General features: G+C 47.4%; 1 protein-coding gene across 2 annotated transcripts in view; it reads left to right on the forward strand.

The window, feature by feature from the left end:
• RNH1 (ribonuclease/angiogenin inhibitor 1) overlaps positions 1–11,679 on the forward strand; it is a 14,118-nt gene extending 2,439 nt beyond the window's left edge. Inside the window, exons 1-10 of one of the 2 annotated variants that reach the window (XM_009323438.1) lie at positions 181–262; positions 1,469–1,574; positions 3,263–3,433; positions 5,214–5,384; positions 6,050–6,220; positions 7,074–7,244; positions 7,735–7,905; positions 8,845–9,015; positions 10,287–10,457; positions 10,891–11,679. In XM_009323438.1, coding sequence (XP_009321713.1) covers positions 1,489–1,574; positions 3,263–3,433; positions 5,214–5,384; positions 6,050–6,220; positions 7,074–7,244; positions 7,735–7,905; positions 8,845–9,015; positions 10,287–10,457; positions 10,891–10,978 — 1,371 coding nt within the window. In that variant the 5' untranslated portion in view covers positions 181–262; positions 1,469–1,488 and the 3' untranslated portion in view covers positions 10,979–11,679. Of the gene's footprint in view, positions 1–180; positions 263–1,468; positions 1,575–3,262; positions 3,434–5,213; positions 5,385–6,049; positions 6,221–7,073; positions 7,245–7,734; positions 7,906–8,844; positions 9,016–10,286; positions 10,458–10,890 lie in introns of those variants that run through there. The other variant, XM_009323437.1, reaches the window with a different exon arrangement.
• The last annotated feature ends 366 nt before the right edge of the window (positions 11,680–12,045 follow it).

Consider the following 12,045-nt stretch of genomic DNA (forward strand, 5'->3'; position numbering starts at 1 on the left):
GGGGGAACCCTTTTTTGGTCTGAGGGAGATAAAACAGGGGAAAAAATACAGTAAACAAACTCGGGAGGCGTTTGCTAAATTATGTAATTGGTTTCCTTTGCGCTGTTCTCTCACTTATTTCCACTGGTTTGGGTGGGCACTGATTTTTAACACCACGTGATTGAAGCCCCTTTATACCTGGGGCTGGGATGCGAACCCACTGAGGACGTGGCCCGCGACTTCCAACAGCGCTTTCCTTTGGGTTTGAAAGGGGAGAGGCCGAGTACGTACGTGAGCTCTGCTAACGCTGTCCTCGGTGTCCCGGTTTCCTTCGTGTGTTTAAGAGTACCTCAGCACCTCCCTCATCTCCTGGCACTTCCTCTCCCCACGTGGATGAGGGATTTGTTGTGGATGAAACCTGATGTGTGCTGCGATACCGAGCTCGCCTCTGTGAAAAACCTAGTTTGGGGTACCCTTGGTTTTATGGTAGCGGGAGGTGACTGAGAGGGGGAAAGACAGTGATGAACTGCAGTTGGTAATGCCTGGTGTCTTGGGTTTTTTTTTTACTGTTCACATTCCAATGTGATAGCTCAGGAGATTTTTTTTTTTTTTTTTTTACAAATACCCTGTAGTCTGAGTCATGTTAGCAAAGCCAAGACACCAAGACGGCATTTTGTCGCCTACTGGAGCACTGCCTTTAATACTACCCCTTGTAGACTCAGCCTAGAGCTCAGCTATTGGCCTTGGCGTATTTTTGTGCACGTTTATCTGGAGCTGCTCTGCAAGGTGCTGTGTTTACATCAGTTCAGAAGTGCAGTTTGACTGCAGAGCAAAAAAAATTCCTGCTTACCAGCTTCTCTGTACTTGGACTTGCCCAACCAGAGTGACCTTTCAAAGCTTGGATATCAAATCGTGGAGGAATGCTTCTCCCATCTGCCTAGGTTCCACCTCTCACATACGGACGTGTGGCCAGCAGAATTTTTAATCTAAGCCCAGGCAGTTCTCATGCTCATCTTCCTCATTCACCCTCATTCTCTCAAAAATACCCTAATTCTAAGTATGGCTCGAGGTCCCACAATCAATCAGGTGTGCCACACTGGTAATACTCAGTGGCTGTGTGGCTCAGTAGTGCGATAGTGAGAGAGTGGCACCAGTGCCCCTAAAAAGCTCATTCTGGTTAAGCTCCCTTGGAGAGGGAAAGGAAGCAGCTTACTCTCGCACAAGCAGCCTTCAGATAACAAGCTGTTGCCATATCTTTCCAGGATCCATGTGCTTTTTGCTTCTTGGAGGAGGGCCTTTCTAAGTCCCAGACAAAACCACTCCCAATGCTGCTGGCTCGTACTGGTGCTTGCAGCACGCTGGTGTTGGAAAAACACGATCTGTCCTCTTTGCACAGTGTAGCTTGTGTCTGAGAGCTGGGGGGGTTGAAGAGGATTGTTGCTTTTCAGTCAATGAAAAGAATTTTTTTAAATTTTTTTTTTATTTTCAGATCTTATCTCAACTGTCAAAATGGAGCTTGACATCCAGTGTGAGGAGATGAGCCCATCTAGATGGGCTGAACTTTTGTCCACGATGAAATCCTGCAAAACCATCAGGTAGTAACTAGTTGTGTATCATCTCTTCTAAGTAAGAACTGTTGTGTTTCTCTCCTGTGTTTTTCAGCTGCAGAACTGTTGACCTGTGACTTAGAAATTGCACAGTAACAGAAATGATTCTACCTATTTTTATCCAGAAAGTTAATTTAAAGGGGGCAAAGTTTTTTCAACTACAGATAAACATCCTTTGGTGTGAAGTAATGCTGCCCTTGGCGTGCCATAGAACTCAGCTAGGTAATGTGGTTATCTAAACATTTGACCACTGTTTTGGTAATTCTTTCTCCCTCAAGAGAGGGAAGACGTCTCTCTGTGCTCATTAGGTTGCACACTTTCTGGGCTGCAGGTCAGATGCTGTCAAGTAACTGTTACTTAATAGTCACACACAAGCCACATGCCATCAACTTTTAATTCTTCACTTGGCCTTCAAAAGTACTTGCTGTGTGTGTTGAGCAAACCAGTGTGAGGGAACCATCTCCTGGAGTGTAAGCTGTAGGACAGGGTTCAGAAGAGTTGCTTCTCCACTCCTCCCCCTCTTCTGGTTGGGAATTTGGTGCCCATGGGCTGGCATCATCTTGCTGGGGCTGGAGAGGATGGGCTGCATCTAGCCAGTGATGGCTTGAAGGAGGTCAGGCAGGTTAAAGGTGACTTGCTTTTGTTTTGCAAAGGAGCTTTTTGCAGGCAAGCTTCATGGGCCTGACCTTGACTTCCTAAGATCTGCCTTGGGTGGCAGAAGGCAGTGGGATGGTTGTCTCCTGGGCAGAGGCTGGGCTGCTCAAGACATAGTGGATGAGAGTAGCTGCGGCAGGGATTGTTAATTGGTGTTGAACACGATCCCATTGGGAGCCAAGTCGTCTTGCTCCCTTCTTCAGAGGGAGGGAAGGAGAAGCTTACTAGAGCCTCAGTTTTCATAGCGTTGTCTAAGGAGAAATGACCAGGCAACTTTTGGCAGTTCTGGCTGTGGCTGTACCTGGGGCTATAGGGTTCTTCATGACACCTTCTTTTTGCTGCATGTCTGTTCTGCCTCCCTGTACACCTCCCTGCCTGTCCTGGGCTCCCGATCCTTTCCTTGGCTCTTCTTCCAGTTCAACTTCCCCCATCAATTTAGCAACAACTAGAAAAATGCTGATGTCCAGTGAGAAAAGGCACTGCCACAGTGCAAACTCGCAGTCTGTGTACTGAGAGTCACACTGGAGAGAGACGGTGCAGACCGGTGTGACTCACCTACACGAGATCAAACTGCCAACGGGTGTCTGTGGGGCTGGCTGAAGACCCAGCCTGGTTGGTCTCAGTGCAGAACCAGTCTGACTGCCTGTAAGCTGGTTAGATGTGGCTTCAGACACCAGGTAGTTTGTCACTTTCAATTTTTAGATGAAGGTGCATCCTCCAGCTGAAGCCCTGCCAAGGGGGGAATGAGTTGAGTCGATGTGCCGCCTTCTGCGCAGCACTGGGGGGGTGTCCATGGCTTGCGGAACTGCCGTCCAGCCCCTCCTGTACTGCCGCCCTGCAGAGAGAGAGCACATCTTGGTTTGGGCCATGTATTGCCCAACAGGCCACACACATACTTACGGAGGCGTCCCAGGGACTGCAGAGGAGTAAATCGCCCACTTTGCTTTCACAGGGAATACTCCAGCTAGGGAGAACAGAGCAGCCCTGAGGACTAAAGTGCTCCTTCTCTCCTTCTCTTTCAGGCTGGATGACTGCAATCTCTCCAGCAGTAACTGTAAGGATCTCTCCTCCATCATCAATACGAATCCGTCCCTCACAGAGCTGAAGCTGAACAACAACGAACTGGGAGATGCAGGCATTGAATACCTGTGTAAAGGGTTGCTGATGCCAAGCTGTAGCTTACAGAAGTTATGGTAAAGCCCCGTTGATTGTCTTGCTCTAACATGCTTGCAGTCTTCTGCAGGTGAAGTCACGAGGCAAACTAGTATGTGATGGTAGTAAGAGCCATGCCAGTGCATCTCAGCAATTACCTAGGTCAGATGGTTGGAAAACCCCAGAAGTTTTTATCTAAGTGGTATATTTATTGGAAGACTCCAGATCATCATCAGTCTGTCTTCTTTTGTCTGCCAGCACCGAGGGAAGGACAGGTAGAGTTTTCCCAGCCAAGCAAAGGCTTTCTGGAGACTTTCTTTAGAAGAGGTAGCAGATCTTCCCCTGGCCTAGGCAGTTGGATTATCTGTTTAGGCTGGTTTAAACAAAAGGATGACCACAGAGGGCCCCACTCTGCCATTAGCACATACCTGACATTTTCACAAATGCATTTTTCAGAGGGCTCTTCTACCAGTTGTAAGCACAGCATTTAGCGTCTGGTCCAATTTGCTTGCTCCTTTCTCTAGGAGCCAAGCAAAAGGGTGTTCTCATGAGCCTTGGCGTTTCAAGAGCTGTCAGTCTTTCTGCACTCTACCAGACTGGCTCTGCGGCAAGCCTGGTCTTCTCAGTTGGGCAGGGCCAGCTTGGTTCAAGACAGTATGTTTTGCAGAGGCACTAGCACCACATTATAGCATTAGTGGGCTTCCCTCAGCAACCTCTCAGCTGGTGCAGCAGCTTTAGTCAAAGCTGGTGGCTGCTGCCCCTGCTCCTCAGTGACCCTCAAAGAGATGCTACCTTGTCTGTCCAGCATCTCTTCTGCAGGGTACTGGAGTCCTCCAGCTTCTGACGTGGGTCTAGGATCTTCGTGACACTACCTTGTAAAAATCATTTGCCTTTTAGATCAGATATGCCTGCTTCAAAGTCCTTGCTCCCTGCAATGAGGACTCACTGACAAATAGAGGGAAAGTTGACTGTGAAACTAATCGAACTGCAATTCTCCGATGGGCCTTCAAGAAATAACTGTGATACTCTGTACTGGGAGACTAACACAAGTAAAGTTTCAGAGAATTTGTCCTAAGCTTCAAACTTCTCCAGATGCTCAAGTAACAGCCTGGATTAGGCTGTTTCAGTTCTGTAGAAACATAATTGTCCATTTCTGTGGTGCCTTAGGGAACAAAAGAGCAACCAAACCCAAGTCAAACTCAGTACCACCATGCACAACACCTCTCCATTGCCAGAAAGTCTTGTCCAATAACTCTAAACACCCCATAGCAATACCAGCACAGTTCCTACGCTACTTCTCCCAGCCTGAGTGCTGAAGAATCAGCTTCATAGATCCTTCTTGTAAATTAAAATCCATTAAAATTCTAAATGATATCCAGGGATTTAAGCCAAGTTGAACAGGATTTTTACTTTTAGCTACTCTGGATCACGTTTCCAGAGGGGACAAGAAATCATAAGATGCCATTGCTTTATCTCTAGGATAAGCCCCGTGATGATTAGAACACTTCTATAAAGCAGTTGCGGTGCTACTTAATGTAGGCTGGATCCTTCTTCTGCTAGAAGTGCTGTATGAGCGATTACACTGAAGGAAGCATGGCAGCTATTGTTCGTGCTACAGGTATAATACTAGCTGATAAAATATTTTGGCACACCTGAAAAATAGCAGTACTAACCTGGATGTACCGCTTTCTAGAGGTTTACACACTGTCAGTGTCATGGTGTCCTTTCCAAGCTCAAACCTCAGCAGATGCACCTCTCTGAGAAGAGGCTCTGTAATTCTGGGAGTGCATTTCCCTCACCCTGGTTGCCTCTCTCCTTCAGGCTGCAAAACTGCAATCTGACGAGTGCCAGTTGTGAGACTCTTCGCTCTGTCCTCAGTGCACAGCCGTCCCTGACAGAGCTGCACGTAGGTGATAACAAGCTGGGAACTGCTGGAGTGAAGGTGCTGTGTCAAGGGATGATGAACCCCAACTGTAAGCTGCAGAAGCTGCAGTAAGTAGTCACTGGGCTTTTTTTGTCATCAGACCGGTCATGCTTGTCTTTCCCTTGAGACAAGTAGGAGTTTTGTTGCCAGATGTGGATTTCTTCATGTTTTATCTGAAACTGTCATGCTTATTCATGCTGGTAGGTCTCGTGGGTTTGTAAGAGCCTATTCCCTTAGGCTTTGTTTAGCCCTTCTGGCAGTGGTGGCTATTAATGCAGCACCTCTCAGACACCCAGGGAAAGTCTGGTTCTGCTGCACTTGGTCCTTGTTTTATGACTGAGCAGGACCCAGGTCTATTCGCAGCCCCTAGCTCCTCCCGGGAAGGCTCAGTGGCGAGGCTGCGTGACGTGTTGCAATGCAAAACTCAGTCGTGTGTTCCAAGGCAGCCTGTGCATTGGTTTAATGGGGGACTAGTGTAAAAATGGGGTGTGTAATTAGTCTTGCTAGGGTCCCCTGCGGTCTAGTTTAAGAATTAATACTTCCTGAAATTAACAGGGAGGTGCTGTTAAAAACTTGTACAGTTATCTCTATTTTCATGCATTGTCTGGTCTCAACTCATGTTGGCATGTTTTCTGCCCTGGCTAACACACACTTCGCCCAGCTGGTGTCTTGTGGGTAGTGGGACATGGTGAAGATGGTTGATTCTTCCCCTGGGCTTCTTTTGTTCTCGCAGGCTGGAGTATTGTGAACTCACATCTGACATTGTGGAAGCTCTTAATGCTGCTCTGCAAAGCAAGCCCACCCTGAAGGAGCTCAGCCTGAGTAACAACACGCTGGGAGATACAGCTGTAAAGCAGCTGTGCCGGGGACTGGTGGAGGCAAGCTGCAACCTAGAGTTACTACAGTAAGGAAGAGCTGGTCATCTCTAACTGCAACTAGTCCTGCTGCTAGTCATACCATCCATAAGACAGGAAAAATTATTGTCAGGAATGCTTGAAATTTATGCCAAATTTTTTTGCTGGCTCAGATTTCTGTAACTGGAAGCTGCAAACAAACGTCTGGGGCTTTCAGTTTTTGGCGTTTTCTTACCTTTTTTTAGCATGTGATTCTGCGCTTACTCTTAATGCCTGTTGGTACAGCGTGAGCATGTACCCCAGGTTAAACCTGCAATTACAAGGGGTGACTGCTCGCCAGTATCTGAGAGCAGAGGAGCAGTCGCTCTCAGCGGCTCCAGTTCTTACCCCTGAATTACCAGCCAGCTGAGTATATTTATTCAGATTCCTTTTTTGCTTCAAAACAGAGATGCTGGATTTGGCCTCATATCTGGGGTAAAGCCCCTGAAGGGGTTTAGGGGAGAAGCACGATTCGTTTTATCTTGCCCCTGTGCTTCAGCAAGGGTTGGCTGCCAGGGACTCACTGTGTGATACAGCCAAAAGTTCCTCTTAAAAAGGACCGTCGATATAAAGGGGGAGTTTGGCAAAAACAATCCTTGCGTTAATGGATGTGAATGGCTGGGTCAGAGTAAAAGTGCCCTGCAGCCTCATGGAGTTGCAGGAGCGGTGTGTTGCCTCACCCAGAGCCTGTCTAGGATACCTGTATCATCTCTGAGCCTTGCAGGGTCTAGCAATGCCCAGCTGAGCTGCACTGGTTTGCAGCAAGGAACCAGCCCATAGCCCCTTCTCAGTCTGAACTGGGGGTGTTGTGTATTTAACACAGTGGGTCTGGAGCAGCAACTCCAACTGTGCTTTTTTCTGCAGCCTGGAGAACTGTGGCATAACCAGCGATAGCTGTCGGGAGATTAGTGCTGTTCTCAGTAACAAGTCATCACTGATAGATCTCTCTGTGGGGGATAACAAGATCGGGGACTCTGGTCTGGCTCTGCTGTGCCAAGGACTGATGCATCCTAACTGCAAAATCCAGAAGCTATGGTAAGGGTAGGCAGAAGTTACTTAAATCCCTCTTGCAGCCTCTGAGCTATCTACTTTGTGCTGCTGGTTTGCTAAGCGGAAAGTTTCTCAGTTACTCCCCCTAGTGAAATAAGGATGTCTCTACTGCAAATTAGTTCTCAAAACTGGGTAGAGGACACCATGAACGAGCAGGACCACACTGAAATCACTTGGATCAAATTCTGGGGAGACGGTGAATGGAAATTTGTGATGGCATTGTCTTGGCTTCCTACTGAGTTATCTGTCTACTAGAATTGCATGTTCCTATTTCTTTTTTGTGTTACAAACAGAGCTTTTGGTGCAACGGATGGAAAGTAAGGAGAAAGCTGTGTGGTATGATGCATGAATGGGTTTTGTAAAGGATAGAAGAAAAAGAGATGATGTAACCAGAAATTCAGAATACTAAAATAGGACTCTCTTTTCTAATCTAAGTCATTCTTGGGGGAAAATAATATTTTGTTCTTCCCTGCAGGTTATGGGACTGTGATCTCACAAGTGCTAGTTGTAAAGATCTGTCCAGACTCATCAGTACAAAAGACACCCTCACAGAGATCAGTCTGATAGACAATAACCTGAGAGACTTGGGGATGGAAATGCTGTGTCAGGCGCTCAAGGATCCCAAATCTAAACTCCAGGAGCTTTGGTAAGCTGCTGTCAAGTTTCACATACCCACTGCCTTCTTTGGAGACCTCACTGAAGAAAGATGTAGGTGAAGTAATGCCCACCAGATAGATCCTCAGTTGCGATGGTTCCATGAACAACTCATGCCAGTTGTTACCTAAAGGGTTTAGACTTACAAAGCTAAAGGGGTTTGTATTTCTAAACTCGTAGTACTTTGAAGATCTGCCCCATAGTCGTCCTGTTATAAGCAATAGGAGACCAAGCATCACTTGCAGAGCTTCTGTCTAACATGTTCTATTGTGCAACAAATGGCAGCTAAGAGACTTTCAAAGTTTGAAAGGCCTCATGTAATAGCAAAATGAGTGCTGTGATCAGATATCTCAGGTTCTCCACTGGGTCCAAGCTCCCTCACTGATGAGACAAAAGAAGGCTCTAATGACATAAACTGTTCTCAGCATCCTCTCTGCTGACAGCATTACCTTTTAGGCTGGGATGGTCTGGTATCATGTGGCTGGGAGAGGGAAAATTGTTCTTTCTCATAGAACTTGAACAAGTAGCACTAGAACTTTCCTACTTTGCAAGTTCAGCTCCTGCCCCCAGCTGTGTTCTTCCCCTGCCCTGGTGGCCTGGGAGTTGATGAGGTGCCTCAAGAATGCATGGTGGAGCGGAGAGTGACTGTGAGAGCAGCATGCTCGTCTCTGATCATTCCTGTGCTTTATGGACAAGTGCCTTTCCTAGGTGCACTCTCCGAGACAGACGTCCCAAATATAAAGAGTGGGAGAGGTGCTGCTTAGAAAGGATTGAGCAGATGGGGGGTTGAGACGAGTACAGTGATTGTGGGAAGGCATTGGTTCCTCTGTTCCCACTGTCCAGGCTCCTGTGAAGCAAACGTGAAGAAGTGAACGGTGTCTGATACTCTCTAGATCCCCCATCTAGATCTCATATCACTTTTGCCTTGCAGGATTAGGGAGTGCGGTCTCACAACTGCTTGCTGCAAGGCTGTCAGCTCTGCTCTCAGCGTGAACAAGCACTTGAAAGTACTGCACATGGGCGAGAACAAGTTGGGAGATGCAGGTGTTGAACTCATGTGTGAAGGGCTGCTGCACCCCAACTGCAACATCCAGTCCCTATGGTAAGGTGCACCCTCGGAAGTCGTCTTCTCCCTTGCTGTGTTACCCTTCCAAGAATGGCATGCAGACAGAGGAAGGTAGCAATAGATGGTAGCATGGTATTTTTTTTGCTCACATGAAACAATTCACACCACAAACTGATGTTTAACTAGTCCACTAGCAAGTAAATGGAACCCACAAGTGCTTCCATGTGTCCTGTCACTCATGGTCTCTTGCAAGTACAGGCTGTCACCCATGCAATGGTGCATTCATAGCTGTCCACAGGCACTCTGCCAGGTGCAGAACTGAAAGTTCACAGTGCAGTGTACCTTCAGGATCTAAAGCGAAGTGTGGAGAGGCTGGAGGGATTTTGCTTTGTTCTGTGAGCTGCTCACTGTAGAGCTTCCTGTGCCCTTCTCTGAACTTGCCCACACGGCCTCTCTCAGGTGGGACACTGAGATGGAGGAACTGCTGGTCCAGGTCTGGCGCGTTAATTCCCGTGCTTGCCAGTCGCAGTACAAAGCCTGCCTGAATTCACCAGTTGCCTTCTGCTTTCCATAGTCTCTATGGGTGCCAGCACAAGTGCTGGTCCAGCCTCATCTGTAGGAGCAGGAGACCAGCTGGAGCATCACCTTCAGCCCTGTGGTGGGACTCACCTTCCCCATCTGCTTGTTCCCTTCCCAGGCAGGCACCGAGCTCTGGACTGGTGTGGCTGTGGCCTACATGATGCTTGCGGCACCGTGCTTGTCTCCTCAGCATCATTTGACACAAGCCGGAGCTGTGCTCTGATGCCCAAAACTCAGTGAGTGGGTTGAGCAGATGAGTCGTGGGAAACATCAGTAAGACTTGAGGTCTCTGCCCAGAAAGATATGTTTGCTGACCAGTTAAAGCTACTTGGTTCTCAGCAGAGAGGCCTCAGTTGCCCTTTTTAAAGAGATGGTTGCAAGTCTCAAGTAATAAACTTTAGAGATAATTTATGATCAGTTTAAACCAAAGAGAAGATTATGCATGATGTTGAAGTTGGCAATATATTCTTAGGGTTCTTTCTCCCCCTGTAGCCACACACTGTTAAGCTTTAGGGAGGACTTTCAGGTGTTCAGCAGTCACCACGAGGACGGCTGTCTCTGTGGGAAGACCACGGACCAGCCCCTGCTGATGTCTTGGAGATGCCAGCCTAACGGGGATCTCTGGTCTGTGCTAGGGATGTCCACGCCTGCTGCCCAACTGTAGGCTGGTCTCTCAAGCCATCGCTCACTGCACTGGCCTCTCCCTCCTCTCCATCCTCTCCCTGCAGGCTGGGTAACTGCGATCTAACGGCAGCCTGCTGTGCAACCCTTGCCACCATCATGGCTACCAAGCAGTGCCTTACAGAGCTGGACCTGAGCTACAACTCTCTGGAAGATGAAGGCGTCAGGAAGATCTGTGAAGCCTTGAGGAATCCCAGCTGCAATGTGCAGCAGTTAATGTGAGATGTTTGTGGTCCTGCTTGCATTCCCCCTGGCAGGTGGTGAGCTCCAATGAGCTGGGGGGGCTGCAGGGAGAGGGGGCTGTGAGCACCAACATGCTGGGAATTGCATCTGAGGGCAACTGGTGACCCTGGGGGGGTCAAATGCCATCTCCATGTTGCAAAACACTCCTTGTCCCTTCCAAGTGACGTGACCACAGTGCCTTGATCTGCTTTGGTTCATAGGGCCCAAGAACAAGGAGAAGATGGTGCTGGGGAGAGAGTAATAGGGTCCTATGTTATAAGACATGTTTCTGGCTGTTGGGCCAGACTCTCCAACCTAGACAGGGCCCTTCCTGTTATACGATCTTCCCATACCAGCCATTTGTGCATCTTCCTCTTCCCTTAATGGGAGGATGCTCACTAAATTGCTTTCCTTTTTGTTTGGGTGTAGTTTGTACGACATTTTCTGGAGTTCTGAAGTGGATGATGAACTGAGAGCCCTGGAAGAGTCCAAGCCTGAAGTGAAGATCATTTCTTGAGTGGTGACTGCCTGCAGAGCAACGTCAAAGCAATATCCTCTTCTTAATCTGAACTTTTTCATACATAAAGCTAATTAACTTAATAGGGAATTTGCTTGTACCAAAAACGTTTGTGGATTCCCTGAGTAGGTGTCTGGGGAGCTGATCAACCTGTGCATCTCTGGATCTGTTAGGATCTCGCTAACTCCGAGACTCGTGAAAGTGTTGTACATTTTCACTGCAGCATTACTATCCTTGAAATAAACAATTACTGGGCATCTTCTAGAAGTGGGTCTCTACCCTTTAGGAGCTCTTTAATCCTATAATCCCTTCTAATGCATTAGTTAGGCTTTAAAGAGAGCTCCTTTCCAAAGGCAGGAGGAGAACTACCTACTGTATTATTACTGGGTGGTGCTTTTGCCAGGTCTCTGGGGAAGGCTCTCCAAAAAAAAAAAAAGTTTTTTAATCTAAAATGGAGCTCTCCTCTGCCTTTCCCTAGAAGAGTTCTTGGAAAAGCAGTGGTGGCCAAGGCACTAAAGAAAGAAATGAGCAGCTTAACACTTCAAAATTGGTGTCCCTTGAAAAGTGGTTTTCCTACAAAGAAAAGATGCTGTGTGCATTTCTGCTAGTACGGGGAATGATTAAATGGTTTGATATGTTTGCTCTGGCAAGAGTGGTTCTACAGGAGTCTATTTGCAGATAATTAAATGCTTCATTTTTATACTTAGAAAAATAACCTATATCTGTATATTTCTCCTTTAAGACCAATCCGTCACTTCTGAACTAGAATACTACTAAATACCTTGTTTTACACGTTTGCTTTTGGTACATTCCTAGCTGAAGCATGTCAGGAGAAGATCTTAGTTAAAGCCTTAGGTGGACAGCAAGCCTAGAAGACATTCCTCTGGTTTCAGGGGACACTGACTGGGTTTTCTTGCCCAGAGTTTTAATAAACCTTGTTCCAAGGGAAAATGCAGCTCTTGCACACCTAAAACACAAAAGGATGAATGTAGCTTTAAAAATGTAGGAGACAAACCTGGCATTGCCCTGAGGTGGCCTTGCAGGAGGAATGTAAAAAAAATTCCGTT

Source organism: Pygoscelis adeliae, unplaced genomic scaffold (genome assembly GCF_000699105.1).
Source record: "Pygoscelis adeliae isolate BGI_AS28 unplaced genomic scaffold, ASM69910v1 Scaffold5, whole genome shotgun sequence".
In the NCBI taxonomy this organism is placed as follows: Eukaryota; Metazoa; Chordata; class Aves; order Sphenisciformes; family Spheniscidae; genus Pygoscelis; species Pygoscelis adeliae.